The following is a 27,499-nucleotide window of genomic DNA, read 5'->3' on the forward strand; positions in this document are numbered from 1 at the left end:
GTCAGAAATACTTTAAAATTGATTTGCATTTAAAACTATTTAAAAAAAAATTACTTCTGCTAAATAAACTTTCTTCACCTAACTGTTAAACATCAGTCAATCTTAACGCAAAATACAAACTTTTAAAAGGTTAAAAAATTATACACCAGTTCCAAATATTATTTTAGTTAGAACAACTCTAAATTTTATTTACCTTTTTATTAATCTATTTACCTTAAAGTAGAAAAAAAAAATTGTTGTAAAGTTTGTGTTATATAGCAACAGTGTCAATTAAAAAAAAAACTTTCATGTTTTCTTATTTAATAAATAGCTTTTTTTTAAGTGTTCAATATAAATAAACTAGAGATTGAAAAATTGAACTAAACCTAAAATGTTGATACATTATGGCAGAATAATTACTTATATAAAAAACAACACCAAAAACAAAAGCAATATTAATACACGTCGAATTTTATTGCATTAAAAGTTTAGATATGCTCTTAAAGTGCAAATCGAAGTTTACATAGTCTTTTTCGCGATTACTGACCAACTTCTTTTCCATTCTTATTTTCTTGGCGATTCATGGCTCGGTTTTTGTAAAAAAACACTGATAATAACATTGCCACCACAGTAGTACAGAAAACTGTAAAAAAAGTATTTAAGAAAACGATATCGATAGATCTAAACATTACATATTATAAATTCTAAATATTAGAAGTACTTGCCATGGCCTAAATTTAAGAAAAACTTTAACATTTCATAATTTTAAATTAACTTTTAACAGTAACAAACTCTAAAATATGTTTAACATACAAGTATAAAATTCCATGTCCTTTTTTACCAACTTATGTAAACTAAAAATACATAGAACATACACTTTTATAAATATTTTTTTCGAATAATATACTTTTTTTTTTGTGGAAAAAAAAAAAGTTTTAAATTTGATCAATATTTTATTATCAGTTTACAAGACTATCACTCTGTTTTTAAAAACAGAATACAGCTCAAAAGGAAATGTTTCAATTTTTTATTAAAGATTAATGTAAATATTTTGAACTAAAAATATTACATATCTAGATAAAACAATAAGAATACCTGAATTAAACTTCCTAGTGAACAATCAAAATAAAAGTATATACTTATTATTATGCTACAAAATAGTAAATGAAACAGCACTTACACTTAGCTAAATAATCATGTAAAATAATTTCAAGTTTTAAAAATATTTAAGATTCTTCTTTAGTTTGTAGTGTGCTTACAAAAGAGAATTAATCATTTTATTAATTACTCTTCTTTTGTTACTCGCTTGTAAATGACTTTAAATTAATAGATTACAATTAAAAAATTTTACTTGGTTCAACTTTTGTCATATAAATTATGTAATAGATCAACTAAACAATGTAAAATATACTTGAGTAGGTTACTCTTGACCTTGCTGATTTTAAAATTAAATATTCAAAAAAACATTGTGAATCAATATGTTCTGGAATAGCAGTAGAGTAGGCTGTAACAACGACTTTTACAACCAAGGTACTCAAGTAGTACAAGGGAATAACAACCGTGTACTTTTTATTAAGTTTTAAAACTAATTTATCGAAATTTTTATTTGAAGTTTTTCGATTTTATTTCATTTGAACTAGTATAAATCGAAATTAACTTCATTAATTAAATAAATTTAAATCTAAATAAACAAAAAGATATGCCATAAAACTATCTAAAAACTTCACATTATACTTTTCACATGAAAACTAAAACATATCAAATTATAAGTATAACATCCTGCAAGTAAACTAATACTGAATCAAAATGTATATTTGTTTAAGTAAAACTCTCTTTTAGAAAATCAGTTGATAAAAAAATCCTGAACTCCACCAATATTCTAAAATTTGAAAACTTAACTTCTCTGACTCACCAAAAACATAAAAAATCTTAAAAAATTTAGATCTGTCTTTAAACTGAAGGGTCTTTAATCTGGGCTGCCTGCCAACCACACGCGTTTCGACTTCTCCCAAAAACATCTTTATTGCAATCCAAAAAATGAGCGCCGCCATTCCTTTTGATGCATCTATTGTAAGCCATCCACGATGAAATGCAAAGACATTAATTTTGAATATTTAATGCACCAAGTAAAGTTTATAAAAATGTTTATAAATCATTTGAAATATTAATATAAAATTTGAAAGTAATAAATTAAAGTTAAAACACAAAATCTAAACAAAAAAAAATTGGTATATTCAAATAAAATCTCATTACTGATTTAAATGGTTTTTCAAATAGCTCAAATTTTATGAAAAGATTTCAACAAGAAATTATTAAATTAACATTCAAAAAGATTAAAATTAAACACTAACTACGGCTTGTCTTAATTAACAAAGTTTTCAACAAAATTTAAACACAAAAGAAATAACTTGGTATATTCAAATAAAATCTCATTACTGTTTTAAATGGTTTTTGAAGTAGCTCACATTTTATGAAAATATTTCAACAAAAATATTTAAATTAATATTCAAAAAGATTAAAATTAAACACTAACAACTACTGGTCTTAATTAACAAAATTTTCAACAAAATTTAAACACAAAAGAAATATAAATGCGCTAAACAAGAAAGCGTTTAGTGTTACTGTTAGCAGTTTTGGATAAACTTTTAAATATTACTGCAAATAGTTTAAGTTAATAAACTTTAACAATCTTGCTGTTTCATAAGTTATAAAAAAACTATCGAATTGTACAGTTATAGCAACACTTTATTTATACATACGGTAAAACAAAAAAAAAAGGTTTTTATTTATTGTTATGCTTAATGAGCTTTCATTGTTTTTTTTTTATTGTTATAATCTTTAGTGACCTCGTTTTTAATCAAACAATCAAGTAAAAACATCTAAAAAATCCAAAAAATACGTTGGACCTATTTGCTACAGAAACTATGTGTTTCAATGATTACACTGGTAATTTATGAATTTCAAACATTTTATAAAAAACACTAATTTGAACTGATCGACCATACGCACACGACTTAAAAATCTTCAAAAACTAAATTAAATTAAACACTCAACTTGTAAAGGCATACAAACCACTACTAATTAAAATTTACTTTTTCAACAACGAACCTAACAAAGATCCGTCCCATTCGCTTTTTTCTTCTACTTTATCTCGACTAGCGAAACCAGAAATTAAAAATCCAATCAAGCAAGTCAGACTGACCATTCCCAACACCAGTGCTGAAATATACTCATCATTAAAAACGGAAAAAAATGTTTGTTTTTAAAGTTACTTAAAATCTAGATACTATCTAAATAAAAGCAAGCTCATCTCGAAACATGAATCATAAACTGATGGAGATATGGTTCTACACGTACTAGTAAAAGCTATATATTGTAGACTTGTTTGCTGAAAGTAAGTAAGTTCTACTGCTTTTTTATATTTGTTTGATTCGTAGGTGTGAGCTGATACATTAATTCCAGACTTTTTGCTGACCAACATTATAATTTTTTTTTTGACAAATTGTTAATTAATTTTTTCTTTGAGTTCAAACAGATTTATTGATTTTTTAAACAAAACTTAAAATACTACGTCATACGCAAAATTATTTTTGTACAATTTTTTTAAGAATAAAAAAAAATAGGCGAAAGTTTAGAGATCTAAGAAGTAAAACAGTGGTCGGCAAACTGCGGCCCGCGGGCCAAATGCGGCCCTCAAAGCTAAAATATGCGGCCCGCGAGGTATTTTTTAGCTGAAAACACACTTTTTTAAAATCATAAAAATTAAGATTTTGCTATAAAAACTTACAATTACGCTCTTAATTTAATAATTACTCTTAACTTCTGCTACTTTACTGCTTGTTTTGTAATACTTTGGTTTATAATTATATTTTTCTACTAACTACAATAATTATTATAAAATAATTTCGGACCTCGAACACTTTTTTGTAAATAGTGCGGCTCACAAGCAATTTCTTTGAAAAAAAATTGCTGCGAGTTACAAAAGGCTGCCGATCCCTAAAGTAGAACAACAGTTTGTAAAAGAATTTTCTATCAAAATATAATTGATAATCATTTTAATTAATATTTATATTTACCTGACTTATAAATTGGAAAATAGATCTCAACAATGATCGGGTATTTCAATCAAAACTAAATAAATGCTACAACTAACTCATAACTTCTTTACTAAACTGCGATCTATTCTCAGTTACTTCATTATTGTCTTCAGAAAGTTCTTCTTTATCACTTTCAGGATTGTAAAAGATTTCAATCTTGTTATCAAAATAATCTGGATTGACTTCCGTATTTAAATTTTCCTATAAAAGTACTAAATACTGAATAATAGTTATCAGTTTTAACAATAATTAAAAATGGTAAGAAAAATATATGAACTGTCAATTTACACTTCCATTTAAATAATTAAAAGTTATTTGCTTTTGAAAACTTCTATAACTGATTTTTTGTTGTATTTGATAAAGGAACAAAATTAAAACCTATGCAGATATTTTTTGTCTAGGTAGTTATATATTAGAAAAACAATAATAAAATATCAAATATATATTTTTATAATATTTATGCGTTTATAATATAATTTTTAGATACTTTACTATTTACTATTAACTGATTGTGACAGATATTAAATTTAAAAACAAACTTTAATTCTTTCTAAGGCATCGTTTTCTTCTTCTGGGTCAAACACGTAATCATAATAAGTTATTTGTAATTTGCTGTCTTTTTCAGTGTAAGCTACTCTTTTGGGTAAGGAAATTACTGCAAAAAGAGTTTGTGTTAAAAACATCATAAACTTTGCACATTCTATAACATAAAATATTTTGTTAGCATTTAGGAATTTTCAAAAACTTCAATTGGTTATCTTTTTACTACTAAGGAAATATTTAATCTTTTGTTTAATGCTTTAAAATTTTATATTAAATTTTATTGCTGATAGAAAAATAGAACCAACTTTTTCATTATAAAAAAGTATATTCATATGTTTAACTTTACAAGAAATACAAGCCTGAACTTAGTTCTTAGTCCTGATAAAAAATCAAGAGTAATTATATTAATATTATTAAATAATCCATATTTTGTTCTAAAAAATGTTTTATCAGTTTACAATATTATTTGTAATTATTTCATTATTATTTAAGTGTTACTCTTATGTTTGTGTTTTGATTAATTAGTTGGTACTAAGTTTGTTTTAAATGGGGAATTAATTACATTTTGAATGCAACGCTTAAAGTGTTAATAAATAAAAATGTAGGTTTAATTCGCAACAAAATGGTTTATTAGTACATTCAAAAGTCATCTTATACACATATTTTAAGTTAAGCTTTTTAAATTCACATAAATTTAATGAATTATAAAAATATAAGTTTAGTATAAAGAAACCGCTTAATTGTAGCTGCTTTGGAAGGCATTATACAACTATTGAAACACGTAATTGAAGTCTATTAATATAAAACTAATGTGTAAATCAACGCATAGGGCGTAAGTAACACTAATCCGATAAACGCTAGTTAGTTACGAACGTATATAAGAACTAGATAATAAAAAACTTAGCGTTGTAAAAAATCGATTAGTTTGAAATGATACAAATAAATAATAGTAACACTGATAACTTTGACCTGCAGTATTTCTTAAAGACAAAAGTTTATTGAATAATTTTATCTAATGATTTGATCTAAAATTAAACACAAACACATATATGCAAACACAAATCTTACAGTATTCTTATTACTAAAACTATTAATAATTATAAGTCTACAACAAGTTACATACTAGTGAAAAATGACAATCTTTTAGAAGTAAAAAATGAAAGTATGTATCATTCAAGTTAAAAGAGAAGCTACACTAATCAGCAACTGTTGATAAATTTGTTTTTTTTTTGAATAAAAGCTAAAAAAAAATAATCTATCCAAAATAAAGGGATTAAATAGTTTAGTACTATACATTTTATGTACTCGTTTTTAGTTTTATAAATGTGTATGAATTTTAAATATTTAAAATTTATAACATTTATATTAACTTAAGATTTATAACATATTCCACAATCTCATTGACTAGATCGCCCACTTTTAAGGTTAAAACAAAACTTTGAGAGAATGTCAATTAAATTAAATTTTCAGCTACATTAAAACAACAAGGTAGGTGTCAAATATGCACTAAGGGAATATGCATAAGTTGAAGTTTTATTTTTACTATCTATGTTACCCTTAACCCTTACCCTTGGTCGGTTTTTTTTTTCCTTATTATTTTTTTATAATTTTTTTTCTTTATTCTTTTTTTAGCTATCACTGTTACCCCTAACCCATACCCTAGGTCAGTAAATTTGTTTTCTTCTTATTATTATTATTATTATTTATTTTTTAATTTATATATAATATTTTTGTTTTTTTACTATCACTGTTACCGCTAACCCTTCTTACTCTTTGTCGGTAGCTTCTTTTAAGTTATTTTTTTACTCTCGTGCAAAAATGACCCTTTGTGTAAAAGTGTCTTTGTGCATATTTGACCCGTCCCCAAATATATAATATCAAAATTGATAAATGTATTACTTTATTCAAAAACTAAGTAGAAAATGTCAAAAAAAAAGAGAAAAAAATAATGATTTCTTATTTAGTTTTAAACTTTTAAAAATTCATATAGAAAATTTCAAACACATTTTACATTTATTATAAGGTACAACAGTCTCATTGACCATACTGCCCAATTTTAAGGTTAAAAATCAAACTTTTAAGGTCGCCTCCTTGATCGAAATTACTATTAAAAGAGAGATCAAACGAGTTGAAGCTGAACACATACCTGTTTTTATTTTGTGCTCAGGAAAACAAACTTATATGCAGACTAGTTTTAAAATGTTTACTGATTTTCTTCTAGGTTTTTCAAAGTACAAGTTTTCTTGTCGCTTTTTAGTATAAAATGTTCTTAATGGTACAAAATTAATGAAAAATTACTTTAATGCTACTTAACGTTTTATAATAAATAAATCTCTAAACAATATAAAAAAATATTATTGAGGAAATTAATCATTTATTGTCTATTCTAAAACTTATTATTTTACTTTTTTTTTCAAAAACTGTTTAAAAATCGTGTTTTTCCAGGTTGTTATATATTTTTTGTTCAAAACTTAAGATTTTTTTAAAGTTCTAAATTATATACATTTCAGTTATACAACTTGCCTCTACAAAAATATGATATCCTGTTTTTAACTATTATAAATATAAAACAAATTAAAAAAAAAAGAAATAATTCGAGTTTTCTTTATTCTTATGAGGTTACAATAATCAAACACTTTCTCAAACCATTTATTACTTCAATTATCTGTTTATCTATAAGCAAATAGAAAACTTACTAGTATTATGAAACATATTTAACAAAATGTATAAAATATTAAACCATCTTTATAAGTTAAAATAATTTTTTGAAGCGTTCTATTGTTTTAGTATTTTGTACTTAAGAAAAACAAATCTATTTCTTTTTAAAACCATACCTCAGGAACAAAATTGCATAGAAAGCTTAAATTTCTAATACAAATGAAAAATAAAAATTTGCCTTTAGCTTAAATGTTCCCCTTTTTTTTCCATTAAGTTACTTATTACTTATTTTCTAAAACAGCCCACTTTTGGAAAACCTTGTGCACAAAATTGTTTAAACTATTTTTATTATTTTATACATTAAATTATACTTTTCAATATTTATTTTCAAAATATCTTGCCTCCCTTTTTCATACTTTGAAAAGAATCAGAGTAGCTATCCATAGTCATATTCCATCGGTTGTATAAACTAGTGATAGCATCAAATTTCAAAGCCTGTAGTATTGAGTTGGTTATTATTAGAATAATTTAAGAAAACATTTTGTTGTACAACAAAAAAATTGTAAAATAACATAGTAAAATAAGTTAAACTAACATCCAAAGCATCTTCAGTAGTTGAATTATAAGGGACGTATGCTTTTAAAGCCATGCCTCCTAAAATTTGAATCTTTCCTGTGCTTTTTAGCATCTCAGATTCCTTACCAATATTTTTAGTCTATAAAATTAAAGTAATAACTAAATATATTTAAGTACTTAATTTTAGAAGTATTAATATATTTAAAGAAAATATCATACATTGTGGTTTAAAAGTTATAACTATATGTCTGTTATAAATACTTCTTAGCTATTTAGTTTTATTTAAATAAAATTTTCTCATAGTTGTCAATTTTACTTAGCTTATATAAAAAAATACAAAAACAAACTGTACTAAAAATTTCCTCACCTCCGCAGATCCAATATACAGTTTGCACTTGACGGGGTTGTCAGTGTTTTTCACGATATTTTCAAGTTTTTCAGCAGGTAGCACACCACCGCCTGCCACTAGTTCACCGTTTATTTCACCAATCGAGTTATTTATTCTGCTGCAATAATCATTCAACTGGTCCTGTTACAAAACATACAAAGCTTACAGAAGTTCACTCTCATGAAAAATTATAAAGTTTATATTTTCATTGCTCGAACAAAAACAAAAAGTTAAATTCACTATCTATTTAAAATAAACAATAAAATTATGAGCTACGTATAAAATTAAAATTTATTAAATAGAAAAAGAACTTGATTATATCAGAAGATCTCTAATAAGTGAAACATTGTTTTATAAAGGATTTCTTAGAAAATATTTAATATTTTCATTTTATCTCCCTGAACAAAAGTTGAGAACACTAATTGTCACATTTAAAACTACAAGTATACAATTGTTTATGAACAAAAAATAATAATTTTGTTCAAATAAACTTTAACTATAAAAAGCAATGTTTTAGAACTACAAACAAAAGTAAAAACTATATTAGTTATTAAAAAAAAAAAAATAACTACAACTTAAAAACTTTAAGTCAATAGATAAGGAGTAAATCACTCTTTGAAATAGTAAGCTTTAGTTTTTACACTAATAACTAAGCTACTAGTTTTACTAAATTAAGGCCATAGGGGGTCCAACATTTTTTTTTTACAAAAATTAACTTTGGCTTTTATATGAAAGCTTTAAGTACAAACTACAAGCCAGTTTTTATAGAATTCAAAAATATAATTTAAATTTTGAGATATTTAATTTTTTGTAAAAATTTTCTGATATAAACGTATGGACCTCAAATTTTTTGGGGTCAATTTTCCCGGAAATTTAAAAATTCACTAAAAATCTATCTCCGCCTTCATTTTTCAAGCAATCTTCTTTAAATTTTCAGGAAACGTTCCTTATAATAAAAAGAAAAAACTTTAGTTTAGAATTGTAGTAATTCAAAAAAATAAAAATTTTATCACAAAAACTAAAAAAAATGTGTTTTTTTTTCAAAAAAATATATTTTTACAAATTTTTTTTTAATTCTAAAGTAACGTATTTTTATTATTGTATAAAAATTTGACTGTGAAAGTTTGAAGAAGATTGCTTGAAAAATGTAGGTGGAGATAGATTTTAAATGAAATAGTCTTTTTTTGCTGTTTTAGTTTTCCTTTCCCATAGGGAACCTATTATGCGGCCCAACTTTGACTGGTAATATCTCAAAAAATAACTCAAATTTTTTAAACGATAAAAAGCATCTTGAAGCTTAGAAAAAACTCAATAAAATAAGATCAACTTGTAAAAAACATGGTTTACCCCCCCCCCCCCCCCCTATGGCCTTAAAACTATATTTTAGGATAGAAGCAATCAAAGTTGGAGAGTTCAATAGGTTCCTTATGAATAGGCACAAACAAAATATTCAAAAACTGACTATTTTATTATAAATCTATCTGCTTTTACAGTTTGTGTACAAGCGTTTTTAAACCTTAAGCTCGGTTTCTTTTAAATAGTAAACAACTTGTACGAACATAACTTCTTTTAGTAAACAAAATCTTAACTTTTTTCTACTATTGGTCCCATTTGGTTCAACTGCCAATAAAAGATGTTCCTAACATTACAAACACTTTTTAAAATTGTTAGGTAAGTTTCTTAGGAGATGGAATTTATAAAATTTAGAAAAATTGATAATTCCAGAATAATGCTCATCAAAAATTATACGTTTGTATCAGAAAGTTTTGACAAAACTAACTACATCTAAAATTTAAATGATATTTTTTCAATTAAGCATCTGATAAGATATACTTTAAGCTTTTAAATAAGGATCAATTTTGTAGAAAAAATATCAGACCATTTTCTATGGCCTTAACTCTATTTTAGATTGTTTTTTATAATGATCAAGTATTAAAATTAAATCTAACTGAACTTTTTATTGAAAAAAACCTGAATCAAATCCATTGACCTGTCATTGAAATCCCTTAACAATGTTAAGTCCATTTGAAACTTTGAAGTCAAAACATTCCATTTTGTAGTATCAGCTTGATGCTTCCAGGTAGATGAAGTAACTGAGAACTAGAAAATATGTTGGTTTGAAACTACATAAATATAAGTAAAAAAAAGGCTGGTTATTGTACATATTTTTGCTAAGTAATTTAAACTTTTTTTATATCTTAAACTCCTACTGTACAATTTGAACAACTAAAATTGTGAAAAAAAATATGTTGCAATAAATAGCAAACCTATAATGCACATTATTTTAAAATAAAGTACAAATAAATCAGTCAATGATATAATACTTTTTATCTAAGTATAAAACACACTCATCTCTAAAACATTGTAACATCATTTAAAGTAGTTATTTTTAACTAAATTTTAAAATGTTAAAACTAAGCACTAAAACCATAAACAAAAAACTAAACTAAAAATTATTTTAAAAATTAACTGTTTTATGTAATACAAAATGGCAAAACTTACATTATTATTAGCATCAAACTGCTTAAAAGATCTCACATCTCCGTTCAAACTTAAGTCAAGTGCCGAAAATACAGCATCATTTTTAAATAAGATATTTTTTGTAAATTTGAAAGAACCTTGTTTTTCCAGACTTTCATAGTAACTTTTCCACAACTATAACATGTTTTTATATATTTAGTATTTGAACTACTATACACAATTATTAATTTTATTGGTAGTATTTAATTTCTAGCAAATAGTATTTTGTGCTAAAGCAAAAAAAATAATAGCTCATAAAAAAGTAACAACTTAGTTATTTTTTCTACCTGTTTAAAAACCAGCTCAGAAGAATTTTTGGAAGACATGGCAAACGCCCCAATAATCTGCAACCCAGATGGTAGCATAGTTGTCAGCTCTTTTGCATGTACAAGAAGCCATTTCTTGTCAAGCTAAAAAAAGACGTTTTTTAAAACAATTTGAAAAACATTAACATATATTCAGACTAACAACTTTGATATTAAGTATAACATAGCATAAACAATCATCTAGCTTTAAATACTAGATAGAGAAAAAAAACATTTATTTTAGTCAAAATACTAAGCTTTGATTTGCTAGAATTATTGTTTGAAGTTAAGAAAATACTTAATTGTAATATTTATATATTGTCAGAAAATTTTAGTGTCTCTAACCTTTCCGGTTTCAGATGGTGTAATGACTAGCTTGGTGGCAATGTGACAATCATTTAGACTCTGCAAGAAAGTAATAAATGAAACAAAGCTTAACAATTTTTTTTCTAATATAAAAACATATTTAATAATAGTGAAGAACTAGCTGCAAGGCTAAAAAAAATTAAATAAGAACTTCAAAATTAATAAAAAAATGTTTGTAAATGAACAAAATTAATTACACAAAATAACAAATATGGAAACTGGATCAACTATATCTGACTCAACTATATATATTTAACTTCTAAAATCTAGAAACTATTCTGAAATTTTTATAAAAAATCAAAACTGTCCTGAGTCATCCTGAGTTTAAAAAAAAAACCAAAATATTCTGAGCTATCTTGAAATCTTCTATAACTTAAAATACTCTGAGTTAACCTGAGTACTCTGAGTGTGTAGCAATCATGTTATAATCAATGATAAGTAGATAAAACTTTTCAGTTAGTTTAGAAGTTTGCTTGATAAAAATATAGAAGATTAAATAAAACAACAGAGGTAACAAAAATTTTTGACTTTTATTTGTATTTATTAAGTGTGATGTTATCTTTTTTATATTTTTAAAAAAGTAAAAATGGCTCTCATGAACAATAAACTGATAGGCATTATTTAAAAAATACTATTTTTGAAATGCAATTTTAAGTTTACAGTTATCACTTATACATTTTTAATTGGAGACTTTGACTTTTACAAATTATTCTTCAAATTTCTTAGAATTTTTTAGTTTATGAAACTATATTTCTATTTACTAATTTTTGAAAAAACACAAACAACTTCAGTTATATAATATAAAATTTGTTTTTAATTAACACTAAAGATTAAACTGGGAAAAATTAAAATAATTGCTCAAAAACCGTAGGAAGATAGATAGATTTTTGTGAACTAGATCAATTTTCAGGGCTGCCACACAAAAATTTTGATTAATTTAGCCTGAGTTTTACCTTAATCTTAGGTACGCATTTTAAGTACACACTTTCAGTTAAATACACATTCTGATTATGCATATTTTGACAAGTACACATTTTAGTAGCACTTCTTATTCAGTACACATTTTTGAACCAAAATAAAAAAATTCTGTCAGGTTTATTTTTTATTTAGACTAGTAATTCTTAGCTACAAATTTTCTATTGAGTAGCTTTTGTGTTCAGAATGTGTAATTCAGCAAAAGATAACTATAATAATAAGTTATTGGAATGTAAAAATGAATAATATCAACTTAATTATAAAAAAATTTGCACTGAACTAGGTAATCTTTTTTCTCACTGCTTTCTCTTTTGTAAATAATCTCTAAGTGTCACAAATGTAAACTACTGGCAAAGATTTTTCAATTAAAATACTCAAACTAAATCATAATTAATTCTGGAAAACTATAAATGGTATTAAACTTTAAACTTTTATAATTAACTTTGTTAAAACTTTTAAATAAATGATATCATGATGTATACTAAAAATTAGCCATAATCTTTAAAAAAAAATTCAAATGAACCTTACAAAAACAAACGAAAATATAGAAAAAACACATGCAATGAAATAGTAACTATAATAAAAAAAAACAAGAATAATCATAAAACTTAATAATAACTATAAAAAAGTAAAGATACATCTGTTTAATAAAATACTTCCTTCTATTATTTGTTCTGTTAATCATTACATTACAAAATAAACAATATAATCTGTTTTTAGTTATTTTTAAAATTTAAATAAATGTAAAAAATATATATAAAGAGGTAAACCATACACATAAACTTGTTACATAAAACACTAAACTAAGTGCTTAATTATAAAGATCTTAAACGAAAAAAAGTTTGATTATAAATTTTTGTAAAACAGATTTTAGTATATGTATCAAAGTTTCACTATGGAAGTGTCCTTACCACAGATCATCAATACTAAAAAATATTTCAACTACTTGTTCAAATAGGGTAATAGTTATAGTTCAAGAAACATTTTCCAGTTTTAGTCTAACTTTATAAACAATTTTTTTTTTTTTTAATTTTATCATTTGAAAGATTTGGAATTTAATGATTTTGAAAGTTAATTTCTGAGAATATTTTGCAATTTAAGTCTAATAAAGAATTTTTTGTTAATTTTTTACCATATTTAGGCCTTGAAAATTAAGGAATTTTGTAAACTAGAACTGACAAATTTTGACATTTCGTCATTTTGACCTATAAAAACTGACTTTTGGTCAGTTTGAATCCTAAAAACTGACATAGCCTGAACCTTGGCAACACTGAATTTTACCTTGATAGTTTTGTCTTCAATAAGAGCCTAATGAACTCTCCTACTTTGGTCAACAATATCTCAAAACTTAGTTTTAAGACCTGGTAGTTACTTTATTATTGAAAAAAAAAACAAGACTAAATTTAAAAAGGGACACTTTCTCAACCTTTGTCTTTAGTTAGTAATTAAGTTTTTATTTTATGAAATTTTTTTACAGTGTGAATTTAGACCAGAGTTTATAGGAACAATGGTTCAATGGCCCCCTTGGGGTCATTTAAGAAAATTAGTGGGTCATAAGCTGCAAAGGGACCAAAGGAGAGTCGTGATTTAAAAAAGGGTACTAAGGCCATAATTTTAAACCTAAAATTGAATTGATGAGATATTCTGGAGTTGATGGTGAAAAGCTAAACACAAAAAAAGGTCTTAAGTTTATTTAAGAGTAGTTTTGGAACTTTAACAGATGTTACGTGAAAACTTCAAACATACAATGCAACAAGGCTTCTCTAAGTGGGCGACTTTAGAAATTCTGGAGTTGGTGATTAACAGCAGCAAAAAAAGTCAAAGGGTAGCTTTTTGAGAAACTTTATTGAAGGGGCCCATTGATTTTATTATTTTCCCAAAGGGGGCCTTATAAAAAATTTTGGGTAACCCAGATTTAGACCACAGGAAGGGTAAATTACTTTTTGCAAATACAAGCCTTATTTTCTGCATTAAAAACCAAGCTACCAGTTGCTTTTGACTGTTTTAAAAAATTAAAAGTAGCTTTTGAGATTTAAGCAAAGTTGTTTTTTTTTTTAATTTTCTTTTTAAGATTTTCTAGTAGTACTAAATAGAATCCCTGAAAAAATAAAGTATATTCCTAAAAAGTTGAAAAGGGAAATTGATTTTTAGAATTTATTTTTATTTTGAGAAACCCTGTCATTAATATTTCTCTTCATTACACTTTTATCAGAAATATTTTTACTTAACTTAATTGAATACTTCTATATCTCAAGTATTAATGGAATTAATTTTATAAAAAGTATCTAATAGTTAATGTGTACTTAAAGCTTTTTTAAAAATCCAACATAAGTTTTTGTAAAAAATGTTAAACTCCATTCTTTATCCTTGACTATATTTAGTTTAAGTCAAAATCACAACTTAAACTTATTCAAGTATTAGTTTATAAATCAGAAACTTAATCTAAATCAGCAAACCATAATTTGAAATAAGAAACATTAAACACAATTTTTTAAGTTCAATCAAATAGTTTTACAATTGTCAGTTATTAAGACTTAAAACTCTAGTTACATCATTAACTAAGACTCTTAACAGTAAAAACCATTTGTATGCAGCTAAAATAATCATTTAAACTAATTTCGAGTACATATCTACAAAAAGGCATATACCCATAGCTTGTTTTTAAAATATATACATATAAATAAAAGACAATTAAAAAGATATATAATTTACCTTTCCAATAATAATTCCACTTGACTGACTCGAAGCAGTTTTAAGGTTTTCTAATGTTGAAATAACATCATCATTGTAGTAAACTTTAATTACCATATTAAAGAATGTTATCTGTTTTACAGTTGGAAAATATTGAATTAAATTGTGTCACACATGAGCTGTTGTGTTTTTTTCTATGCAACTCATGTATGAAGTTTAAAATGGCTTAAATAAAAGTTAAACTCTACTTTTGTTAACTTGGAAGGTTGCGTCTATAACAATGTTTAACAGTTAAAACTTATATCTAAAAAAATCCATTTGAATAAGCAGACTTAAAAGTGTTGTAACAAATCAATTATCATATTCTAGTTTTAGTTTGAAATATTTAACTAGTTTCAATTTACAAATTAAGTTCAAATGCTTTACTAACTTACTTTAAATATATTAAAAAAAATTGAAGCTGTTTTTTATTTTATTTTTTGCTTTATGAAAAAAAATCTAAAAGTAATGTGACAGTAGTGTAAAACTTTCACGGTAATAAAATATATTCGATTTTTTTTTTATGTTATTACTAATACTAGTTTTGTCACCATTGTCAAAAAAAATTGGTCTAAACACTCTAAACTTTTAAGAATTAATATCTTTTTTACGTTAGGTAGTAAATATTTTTAAGTAAGATTGAAGAAAGTTTTAAAGTTTTCCAAAACACATAAAATAAAAATTTTAATATGAAAAGTACGAAAATTCTAAAGAAATTTGTGTTTATGATAAATTTTGACAGTAAAATGAATTAATATATATTATAGACTAATTATTAATTTTAGATATAAAAATATTTTTTTATTGAAGTTCAAAATACTTTATATTTAAAGACTATTAATTTCAAAACATAATTACTTTTTTTGTTGCTATTGAAACTGAAAACTTAGATGTTACAAAAGTGTATGTTTAAAAATACCTTATGTAAATAATTTATATTTACTTTATTTGAGTCTTAATTATGAAAAGCAACGGTTTTATATGAAATTGGTTTTATATATACTTAAAAGCTTTAATCGATTTTTGAAGTTTTATTCAGAATACTACTGTTCTAAATCCTTCCGTTCATTAAGGCTTTTTGATATGAAATAAAGTAAACTAGTGCAAAAAGACAGATGATTTTGGGACACTCCTACTTTGCATTTAAAACACTATGAAACAACAACAGTATGAAACATTAAAAAGCACTTTTAGTTGTATACATATATTTATTTATACTCAACAACTAACTTTCTGCAAAGAAAAGCTGTGAAATTAATCTAACTAGCTTAAGTTACTATATTTATAACACTTTTTAGAGCTGTTTTGAAACTCGGTGCTAAGTTTTAAAACGACAAATATAAAAGTTTTAAATATAATCATAAAAAGTCTATGAAAAGTCATTCTTCTTTTACATTTTGTACGTTATAAGTTCAAACGTATTCTAATGGTTATGGGGAACAAATATCTAAAAATAAGTTTATTAATGCTTCCAAAACTTTAAGTAAGGGGCCGCAAGCCAAATCTGAACGAGCATAAATTTGATATCAGTCAAGTATATTTTAGCTTCAAAACCACAAGAACAAAACAACCAAAATTATAATTTTCGTAATATATACTTTAAAGTGTAATCCAAATGACAATTTAATTATGGCTTATTTAAAGATATTATTTTTAATTTTTGCAAATTGTAGTCTATAATTATTCTATAGTTTTTCTATGACAATTTTCAAAATTACGATGGCATTCCAAGACTTTTTTTTCTAAAATTATTGCTTCAAAACTAAAACTCTAAAAAGTCTGGTCTATAGCTTGTAAAATACAACTGGTTATACTTTAATTAAAAGTTAAATAAGTTCATTAAAAAAAGTCTATAAATCTTATGAAATTAAATAATAACACTAATAGAAATATTTGAAATTAATCTACGGTTTTAAAATTATTAAACCCATGTTAGCTTACTCTATGTACTGGACAAGATGTTGAAAAGTATCCGCGGTTTGCGACTCGATAACCAAAAGTTTCTTTGTGCACCAGGTCTTAGAACCGAACATTTTGAGTATTTTTTGTCGTTCAATATACTATTTATAACCTATGTTAGTTGTAGCTAATCAGTAGTTTTAAACAAAAACTTCGAACTTTATAGAAAATATCAAAAACTGTTTAAAAACCAAAAAGTTAGCTAATTAAAGAAATCAATCAATTAGTAAATCAACTAATTAAGTCTGCACTAAAAATGTATGCTTACTTAAATTTATGCTTTACTAAGAAAAGAAAATTTAGCAAAAGGTAGTTGAATCTAGATTAAAAGTAAAAGAATTTACAAACTATACAATTAAATCTTTAACTTTAGTAACATAAGTGTAATAATATAAACTAAAAGCTTAGAATTTCATTTACAACCCTGTAAATTACTAACTTAGTTTATTTAATTGTTAAACATTTGTTTTGCTTAGACATTTTGATAAAAATTTCACATGTAATATGCTTAAGTTTTAAGATAATAAATGTTTGATACACAAATTTAAAATAATGATATGAAAAAAACAATAACAACTTCAATAGCTTTCAAATATACTTAATCAAAAACCAAACCTTTAACTACAATTAATAATTGACAGTCGTGAAGTTCAGTTTTTTGTTGGTACTAATAAACTTGTCAAATTTAAATTATTATAAATTATAAAAGAGTGACCTATACAGAATAAAAACATTTTTTTACCACATAAATAAAAGTTATTTTTTACAGGGATCTGTTCTATCCAAATATTTTACAAGCAGAAGTATTATCTCTTTTGGCTCAGTCGATGATTGGAGTTGCTTTTGACGTACGGTTTTCAAAGAGAAGTTTTTTACTAAAGAACATCACAGTTTCCTTTCTTGAAATTTGTCTGACTCACCATCTCACATGCCTGTTTAAAAAGTTGTTCCTGTTATACTTCGTTCAGATACTTGTACTGTGTATTAATTTTAAAGTTCCAAGGCCTCCAATTAGCTTAAAATGTATCATATTCCATATCGTTGTACATTTTATAGCTGGGTTTATGTTTCATCTATGTCTGCTATTTATGATTGACATAAATTAGAAGCTTGTGATTATTTCTATTGTAATTTACAGTTGTGTCAATTTTTACTGGACAAGAAGTAATAAGCCATTTAAGGTTTTAATTGTTTTTTTTAATATTTCAGTATTGGTAATATCTATTGGACTAGATGCTTATGATGTGATAAGTATTACTAGTTATTACTAGAGACTTCTTGTTTATTTTTATATGTCTGTGTGTTATCTTATTTTCATGAAACTCGTTTTGTTATAGTTTTAATGACTTTTTTTTTATTTATATTCAGTTGTAGTTTACAAAAATAAAATAAGTTAAAATAAAATTATAGTTTTTTTATTCTATTAAAAATTTATTTAAGGCGTCTAATAAGTGGGAGTTATTAAGTTTTGTGTTACATTAGTTTTGAATTTTCCGAAAGATCTGTTAAGCTAATTTATCGTTGAACATATTTTCTATTAGTCTATCTTTTTTTCAGTATCTGCATTAATACATTTGTCATATCAAGTAAAGTTAACTAGTTTTTATGTACAAAAAGCATATAAATGTTTTCTTCTACGCAGTTTTTGTTTTCCTAAAAAACCTTTTCAATAATCTGAGTTTTAAACGACTCATTAATGCTAACGTTTTCGAGACAAACTTTAAAAATCTAAGCTCATAACACGGATTTTTTCTCATAAGGTAACCCTTGGTAAGACATCTACTGAATTTTAAATAAAAAAGTAATCATAAAATTAAGAACAGTTTAGATATGCTAAGTGAAATGTTTTTAAACTTGTTGAGTATAACAACGCTAGTTATTTCATCACCATAAATGTTTTGTTCGTATTTTAAGCGTTTTTAAGTGTTGAAAGGGTTTTTTCGAACTTTCATATAAGTTTATTCTAATTTTAAACAGTAAAAATAACTCTAGGATAAATTAGATAAAATTTTAACTTGATCTATTTTGTTTTATATTCTCAATATATAACATTTGTAACTTTGTATTAACTACAGTCTTATTTCTTGAGACTTTTAAATTGGCGTAAATTAATAACATTTTCAGTTTATTATTAACAAAATGATGGTTTCTTATTCTAAAAACAGTAGGTATTCAAAATTCATCACTGGTTATTTTTGAGAAGAAATACTTTGTCGAACAGCTATAAAAAAGCGTATTTATAATTAAACAATACTTTATAAATTTCAACTTTGTTCGTTTTAATGCAAAATTTCGAAAAAATTTAAACAAAGAGTTAGATTAGTTGAAGAGAAATTGACTTTAAACTTTAAGAGTATATGCGTATGGAAAAAAGTAAACTTAAATTTGTCTTTTTTAAATAAAAAGTGACTATCTAAAACAAAGCATTCCTTAAAGAATTCCAAAAGAATCTTAATTTACAAGTGCAAATGTATGTTTAAAGTCGAAAGTTGATGCTCAGCCTTATTTTTTATAATCTTAATTATAATAACGTTTAAAAATTGTTCATCTTATTTAAGCATCTAATTTTTTTTAGCTAATTTTCTAACTTATATATTATTATTAAAAAAAATTTTAAAAACAGGTGTTGAAAACAAATTTAAGCTTTTTGTAGTAAACCTTTAACTAAGATTTTGTAATTTTATAAACCATTTTCACACATGTTAGTAGTTGATGATCAAAAAACAGTAATGCAAATAGTATTATTCATATTATAACAAAACTGTTTAACATTCCAATATAACTAGTTAAGTAAACATTTTTAATATGACTCTTTTTAAGAAATTACTGTTAAAAAAAGTTTTAAAATAAAACGTGACAACATCTTTGGTCGACAAGGTCATAAAGATTAAAACACAGATGTCAGATTGAAATTTTATAAAGGTAAAATAAACATTTATAAATAACTAGTTTTTCACGGTTACAAGTAAAGATTAGACGAAACTTTATAATAAACTTTTTTTTAAGTACAAATAGCAAAACATTTGTTAAAATACTCAATGTAGCTTTAAAATGTCGTTAAAAAAGCTTATAAGAATTATAAAACAGTAAACTATTGATTCAAATATTTTTTTAAACATAAGGTTACTGTAAACATGAACAATTGCAAGCAAAGAATATTTTTGATAAATCAAAAAAAACCTCCATGGTGTGGGAGATCTCATTTAAGCAAAGAAATAGAGTAGAGGAAAAACAAGTTAGAAAACAAAATTTAGCTCTTTAAAGATTATTTTTTATGGAAGAGTTTTTGTTTGGCGTATCGCCTAAGTTACTCACGCATTATATTGTAACTTCAAACAAAGACACTTTTATAACGTGTTTAAATCAGTGATGTACCGGATCCACAATTTTGGGTCCGGCCGGACCCGGATCCGGACTTTTTTTTCAAGTTAGAATCCGGCCGGGAACGGACCCGGACTTTTTTTTCAAATTAAAATCCGGCCGGAACCGGACCCGGACTTTTTTTCAAATTAGAATCTGGCCGGAACCGGATCCGGACTTTTTTTTCAAATTAGAATCCGGCCGGATCCGGATATCAGACAAAAATGGCAATATCCGGCCGGACCCGAACCCGGATAGTGAGTCCGGTACATCACTAGTATAAACTAGCCTGAGTCAGAATGAGGTTTTTAAAAACTGAAAATAAAGAACTTTAATCTAATAATAAGTAGAACAGCTAGCCACAAGGTTGACAAATTTAGGTGTTATTTACAATTAAAAATCTGAAATCAAGTTCTTGAACAAAATACACTAGAAAATTACCAAATATTGAAAACTGGATCAGCTCAAACTCATTCAAAATCTAAAAGAAAACAAGCCCGAGTTTTTATAAAAAACTAAACTAGCCTGAGGCAGTCCAAGATTTTCTAAAATTCCCAAAAATTTTCGAACTAGCATGGTTGCCACTGTTTAAGTCAATAAAACTAGCTAGAGTGAGTATAAACAAGCCTAAGTCAGAATGAGGTTTTTAAAAACTGAAAAATTACTTTAATCTAATAATCAGTACAACAGCTAGCAAAGGTTTACAATTTAGTAGTAAAGTTGTCGACTGATTGTGGTACACTTAAATTATTAGTACTACCCATCATAATTAAATCCTACCTTATTAAATTAATATTTAAGAAATAATAAATTCTAACTGAGACTACTTTCTATAATCAGACACGACAGTTTTGAGTAATGAATCTTTTATATAAAACACAACAAGAAATACTAGCATATACAAAACTATTAATTACTTTGGTAACACTTTAAAAACTGGAAGCCATTTAAATCTATATCAAAAGACTTAAAACAATAAACTAAAAATTAAATAAAACTTTTAGTAAAAAAGTAACTGTAAAATTTTTAATTTTTGATTAATATTAAACTATAAACCTGGCTTAAATATTTAAACAACTAAACACCAGTTGAAACAAAACACTACTTACAATAAGCATTGACAAAAAAGTTTAAGATATTTTGTTGCTTCAAGCTACACAACAAACTAACTAACTGCTTACATTTAAACTGCCTGTCATGTTCTGATGTTTTGTTGCATCAGTATTTAGTTTGAAACAATTCGTCATATGATTCTCATTGGCTCGTACATTTAACCGTATTAACTCTAAATATTCTCTGAGCTCAACTTTAAACAATAAATAATGCAAGTATTCATTCCAAAGTTTTCAATTTTACAACATATGTAAAGAGTTACATTTCTGAAATGTTTATTTCATAGTTTAAATGTTAACAAATGTAAATTAGTCACGTGTACAAAATGAGCCAATCACGGTAGGTGTTTAATTTTAACTGACGAAAATGACTCTTATTAATTTACATAGGGTTTGTTTTTGAAAAAATACTTTTCAGTATGCTCTTTTTTACTAACTAGATCCGGGTCCGGCCGGATCTCTGTTAGGATCCGGCCGGACCCGAATCCGGACTTTTTTTTTCAAATTAGAATCCGGCCGGAACCGGATCCGGACTTTTTTTTTCAAATTAGAGTCCGGTCGGATCCGGATATCAGACAAAAATGGCAATATCCGGCCGGACCCGGACCCGGATAGTGAGTCCGGTACATCACTAGTTTAAATTGAATCTGTAATAGCAACTTTTCTTTGAAAATGTTTTAGCTTATTGATGACGTTGAACTTTTACAACCATTGCGTTATGATGCTAAACGAACTGAAATTCTACAATCATATATAAGGAAACTTAGATTATTAGTTATGAAATATAAGAAATTTGTTTGAAATGAGATGACCTTTTTATGGAAAACCTAATTTTATTTTAAACTTCGGTTGTTGTACAACCATGTAAAAATATGATCCTTGTTTTTCAATCTCTTAATTATAATAGCAAGTTAACTATCTGTTTTGAATAAAAAGTTGCAAAAGTATTAAAGTAAACAAACGTTGTAGGGTTTAATAAATTGAAAATTAAAAACATTAAAAACAAACTTACACTAGTCAAAGAACGGAGAGCCTCTCCGGGAGAGCATACCTTTGTTGTTTATGTTAAGTATTATTCTAAGTATTATTTGCCTACTTTGTTTTTTAAATATTAGGAATTTTGTAACAACTAGCTTCAAATAAGTTATATAAAATTTTATGTACATGTAGATATAAACTGCTGTTGTTATCTATCTTTAGAAATTATGTAAAACGCAATCAGTGAAAATAAATTTACTCGTCCAAAAAGCATAGTCTTATAGTAACCGAGTATATAACTATATTTGGCTCGTTAATGATAAGGCAGTGTTTTTATAAGATTGTTAGGCGAGATTTAATGCAATAAATCATGACGTTAAATGTAAGCTATTTAAAGCAAGCATACAATTTGTTGATCTTATAAAGAATAAATAAAAATAAATAAATTTCAATTTAAAACAAACAAACGCTTAATAAATACTCAGTGTTCTGCTGGCATAACAACACTATAATTGTGGCAACTGTACCATGAAAAATTATATTTTGTGCATTCAACGCAGTTCAAGCTGATAGTTTTACTTTTGGTTATTTTATTAGAATGGTGAAACTTTTCCCTGTTTCATAAAAAAATCGGCATTAATCTACATCTACGTCTGCTTACAGAATGAATAGAACTAATTGCCCATTTCCTTTTAATGTTTTCCATTGTTAGTTGCTAATTTTATTGTATATGGTAAAAAGTTATTTTTAAGGTATTATTTGTCATATTTTTAACCTTTTTCTAAAAATAGCGTTTAGACCAGGGTTTCCCAAAGTGGGCGATATCGCCCCCCTGGGGGCGATTTTAGTAAGTCGGGGGGCGATAATTAGTAAGGGGGCGAAAAGGGGGCGATTTGAAAATTTTAGGCTGTCATAAAATTTTTACTTTTTATATTGCTATTTTACTAATTTTAGCTTGCTATTAAATATTTGACCCTGAAGTAAAACTTAAACAAAAAAAGTTTATTTTGTTTATGTAAAATATAAAGAAAAAAATCAAGTACTTATGACTCCTACTTTTAAGTAAATTACATATTTTCATTCATATATTTTCTTATTTAACAATTACATAGATCATAGACGATCGGAATCCCTCTCACCATTTTATAGCCTGACATAAATGCTATTTGGGATCATAAATGGTTTGTAAAATACTATGTTATATATTATTAAATTTCCAGGTAAACTGGCAACCCTGTATACTTTTATTTTTGTTGGAAATATCATGAGGTGATAGTTATATCACCTAATGATATTAGCAATTGTTTTTTTTGAAAAGTCACCAAGTTAGACTAAGAAATGAAACTATACAGGGTTGCTAATTTACCTAGAAACCTGGAAAAACCTGGAATTTGACAGTTTAGGCAAAAAAAAAACCGAAAAAATCTGGATTTTTTAACAATTTCAACTTATTAAGTAGTAAAGATTCGATTTGACACAAAAAAGCTATCATATAGATAAAAATATAGATCCCTTCGAGGCAGATCTTTTTGAAGTAAACGACTTACAGGAAACATTCTCAGACTTACAAACTGACCTTGAACTGAAAGTAAATTTTTCCAAATAACGATATAAAAGCTTTTGGACTCAACAAAAACTAAGGCAAAAGTATCCAATCATTTGAGAGGAATTTAGATTGTTGTTTATAGTTTTTCCTTCTAGCTATGTTGTTGAGAAAGCTTTCAGTTCAGTTATCAACATCTTGAGCAAAAGATCTAATCTAGATATTTGTAAAGGAGACTTTATTTTACTGATTAAGAATCAGATTAGAAAAACTTGCAAGCAGTATTAAAACTCATCCTTCACATTATATTAGACTTCATTAGCAGACATTATTTTATGAAAGTTCATTTTATTTTATTTGATCTTTTGAAATACTTCTTATTTAACCTGGTTTGTATTGTATTTAAGTAGTCTTTTTATAATAAAAAATTTATTAAGTTATTTATTCTACAAAAGGTTTGCATAATGCCTAAATAATATTAATTACGGTAGACTTCCTTTTGAGTTCGCACTTTTTACCCAAAAAAAAGTAAAAATTTATATTTTCTAAAATTTAACTTAAATAAAGTCTATTACTAACTAAGTATTAATAAAACAAAAAATACATAATATTTAATAGCTTATATAGATATGTGTTTTAATGAATGTTTGTTTTATGTTTTAGTTGATTTCATGTTTATGCATAACGTTATTGCATATAACATATTTAAAATTATCATTTTGTAAAAATGTGGTAATAATTTTTGAGTTTGCACTTTTTGATTTTTTTCAAAGTGCGAACTCAAGCGGAAGTCTACTGTATTTATTAAATGGTTCATGTTTTAAATCTGTTAATAGTTTTATTTTGACTTGTATAACTTTTTAGTTTATATTTGTCGTTTTACATTTCACTAAAAGTTTTTATAGCATAGTGATTAAAGTATTTGTTTTAAAGAAATTTATTTGACATATTTTTTTTATAACTTGTTTAATCTGTATAAATAAATAAAAATTGATAACTATTAAAGTTTTTATTTCAAAATTTTTTTTTTGTTTTATAAGAGTATAACTTTGAGGTCTCTGTTTGAAATGACTTCAAAATTTTCATTTAAAAGATTCTTAAACTAAATTTTATTTTCTTACTTGATTTATTATCTTCAAAACAATCAATATATTAAGGAATTTTAAACTACTAATACGATTGTTTTTGTTTTATCTCAATTTTTAATATATCAGCAATTAGATTGTGTTGTTTATTTTAATAGTTCAAAACTAGCTTTTAGTTTTTCACTATTTTCTTCTGGTAAATTATTATAGTCTAATAACTAGAGAAAAAATATATTTAAACAGTATTAAATAAGCCATCAAAAAGAATGCTACAGTTACAAAAAAAAATTTAACCTAGTTAAAAGATTTTTTCAGTCGATTACTTTCTGTTCACAGAATTAATTGTAAAACTTTTGATTTTTTTTTTGAATTTAAGTAAAAAAAAAAGGAATTGTTAAAATTAAGGTTTAGTTTATTGAAGGTTGTTCCAAATCAAATACTGTTTAATGGGATTCTACTACAAATCATATAGTTTGTAAGTTAAAAATTAAATTTTTAATTTTACAACTAACTTGCTTATAATATATCTTAGCATTGAAATTAATAATTTTACTGCACTAACTGAAGCTGTTGATAAACCACTTTTCATGTGAGATAATCAACCAGTCGGTCAAACTTCCTCAAACTAGGTCAGATATTATGTTTTAATGTTTATTTTATTATATGTAAAATAAACTGTTCATTCCTTTTTAGTTTTTTAATCTCTGGTATAGTAATCTTAGAATATGCCTATTTATAAAACTATTTAAGTATATTGTGCGGCTTAAATAAGTTACTTAGTATTAATTTCTAAATGTCCGAAATTCGTTATATGAGAGATTATTATAATGTCAGGTTTAAGTTAAAATTTCAGATGGGTAACGTACGGTTAAGATCCAGTCAAATTTCGACCCGCTAAGTAACTTGAAAACTACTTGTGCAAAATAAACAAAAATTAGTTTTTTGATTCTTAATATTTTGAAATACACTTTCAATTTGGTTTTCAGTTTACAATAGTATTTCCTAGATCACAATAATACTTAATAATTTTATTACAACTCTGCTGGAGTTTTTTAATTTTCATATACGTTATTTTTTTTAAATTATGCAGCCCGCAATTACATTTTTTTAACAAGTTGAAACTAGAAAAGATTTTATATGAATTGCTGACTACAGAAGTTGTCCAATACTATCCTAAAAGTTTCATTAGTTTCAAAACATTTCATATCTAAACAGGATTGATTACAGATTACACAAGGCTTTTTAATAATTATTATTTTAATACACTTTATTGGGCTTATAAGAAAACAAATGTAACTTATTTTCTCAAGCCCTATAAACTACTTTGAACACAGCCCAAAAAGGCGTGCATAAGAAGTACCAGACTAAATTACATTTTGAACACAATTTTTTCGGCTCAAAAGTTTGAACTCAAGAGAAAAACTACTTTGTAAAATCGTGGGGGGCGATTATTTTTCAAATTTCTTAAAAGGGGGCGATTTAGAAAATGAGTTTGGGAAACCCTGGTTTAGACAAAAAAAATTATAACTACTTTTAAAAATAAAAATATTGATATTAAAATATTATTATACACAGGTCTTTTAGCTAGCTACAATATGTATATTATACCAAAAGTTTATTTCTAAACTTAAAATTTTTAAGTAGAGTTACTATAATTTTATTTCTCTGAATTCACCAGTTTTAGTTTTTTTTTTATGTTTGCTATGAAAATATGACAGTTTGGTAATATTTTCTCAGAGTTCTGCTTACATTTAACCTCAATACTTTTGTTTTGTTATTTATGTATATATTGTTTACTAGAAAAATACGATTTTAAAAATACTAGTACATATGTTTCATAAAGACACAAAAATGTTAGCTATAATCTTCAGCTAGTTCAATTTGAAATAAAAAGCTTTTTGGTAAACAGAGATGCAAAAGTGAGACAAAAAACAGTATGACTTAAGAATTGAATATTGTACATAACAAATATTCGGTGCAAAAATTGATCTTCCATCTTAGTAATCAAACAACTAAAATTCACAAAAATCACAGTTAAGTGACCATAAAATACTTTAAAATTTAATTTAATTTGTGTCTTTATGAAACTTAAGTTTAAAATCGTACTTGTCTAATAAACTATTTAAAAGCCCTTCAAGTGGGCTCTGTAGAAGGTGTTCAAGTTTAAATAATCACCTCTATATATTCATATATGTAAATAAATAAAATAAAATTTGATTTAACAAGTTAAATAACTTAATTCTATACATATATATATATATAGAATTAAGTTATTTAACTTGATAAATCAAATTTTTCACACTGAGCCCACCTTAAGGGCTTTAT

The 27,499-nt window shown here is 25.3% G+C and overlaps 1 protein-coding gene across 1 annotated transcript; it reads right to left on the bottom strand.

Moving 5' to 3' along the window:
* Positions 1-255: 255 nt before the first annotated feature.
* LOC145843272 (protein odr-4 homolog) lies at positions 256-15,261 on the bottom strand. Its single transcript, XM_082950739.1, has 12 exons — positions 15,120-15,261; positions 11,412-11,471; positions 11,049-11,171; positions 10,744-10,896; positions 10,213-10,341; positions 8,221-8,382; positions 7,873-7,992; positions 7,679-7,772; positions 4,616-4,731; positions 4,133-4,277; positions 3,088-3,198; positions 256-622 (listed from the first exon to the last, which is right to left on the bottom strand). The coding sequence occupies exons 1-12, from the start codon at positions 15,213-15,215 to the stop codon at positions 519-521; spliced, it is 1,413 nt and encodes a 470-aa protein (XP_082806865.1). The 5' UTR covers positions 15,216-15,261; the 3' UTR covers positions 256-518.
* Between the last annotated feature and the right edge of the window lie 12,238 nt (positions 15,262-27,499).

Source organism: Thalia democratica, chromosome 1, assembly GCF_965202585.1.
Source record: "Thalia democratica chromosome 1, ktThaDemo2.hap1.1, whole genome shotgun sequence".
NCBI lineage: Eukaryota > Metazoa > Chordata > Thaliacea > Salpida > Salpidae > Thalia > Thalia democratica.

What these genes read in the sequence shown, in the direction of transcription:
- LOC145843272 (XM_082950739.1), bottom strand. Translation starts at nt 15,215, where the DNA reads ATGGTAATTAAAGTTTACTACAATGATGATGTTATTTCAACATTAGAA. An exon ending in CACCATCTGAAACCGGAAAG is followed by an intron (nt 11,172 to 11,411) that starts GTTAGAGACACT and finishes GTCTTTTTTTAG; the next exon opens with CTTGACAAGAAATGGCTTCT. An exon ending in ATGGGACGGATCTTTGTTAG is followed by an intron (nt 623 to 3,087) that starts GTTCGTTGTTGA and finishes CTTTTTTTACAG; the next exon opens with TTTTCTGTACTACTGTGGTG.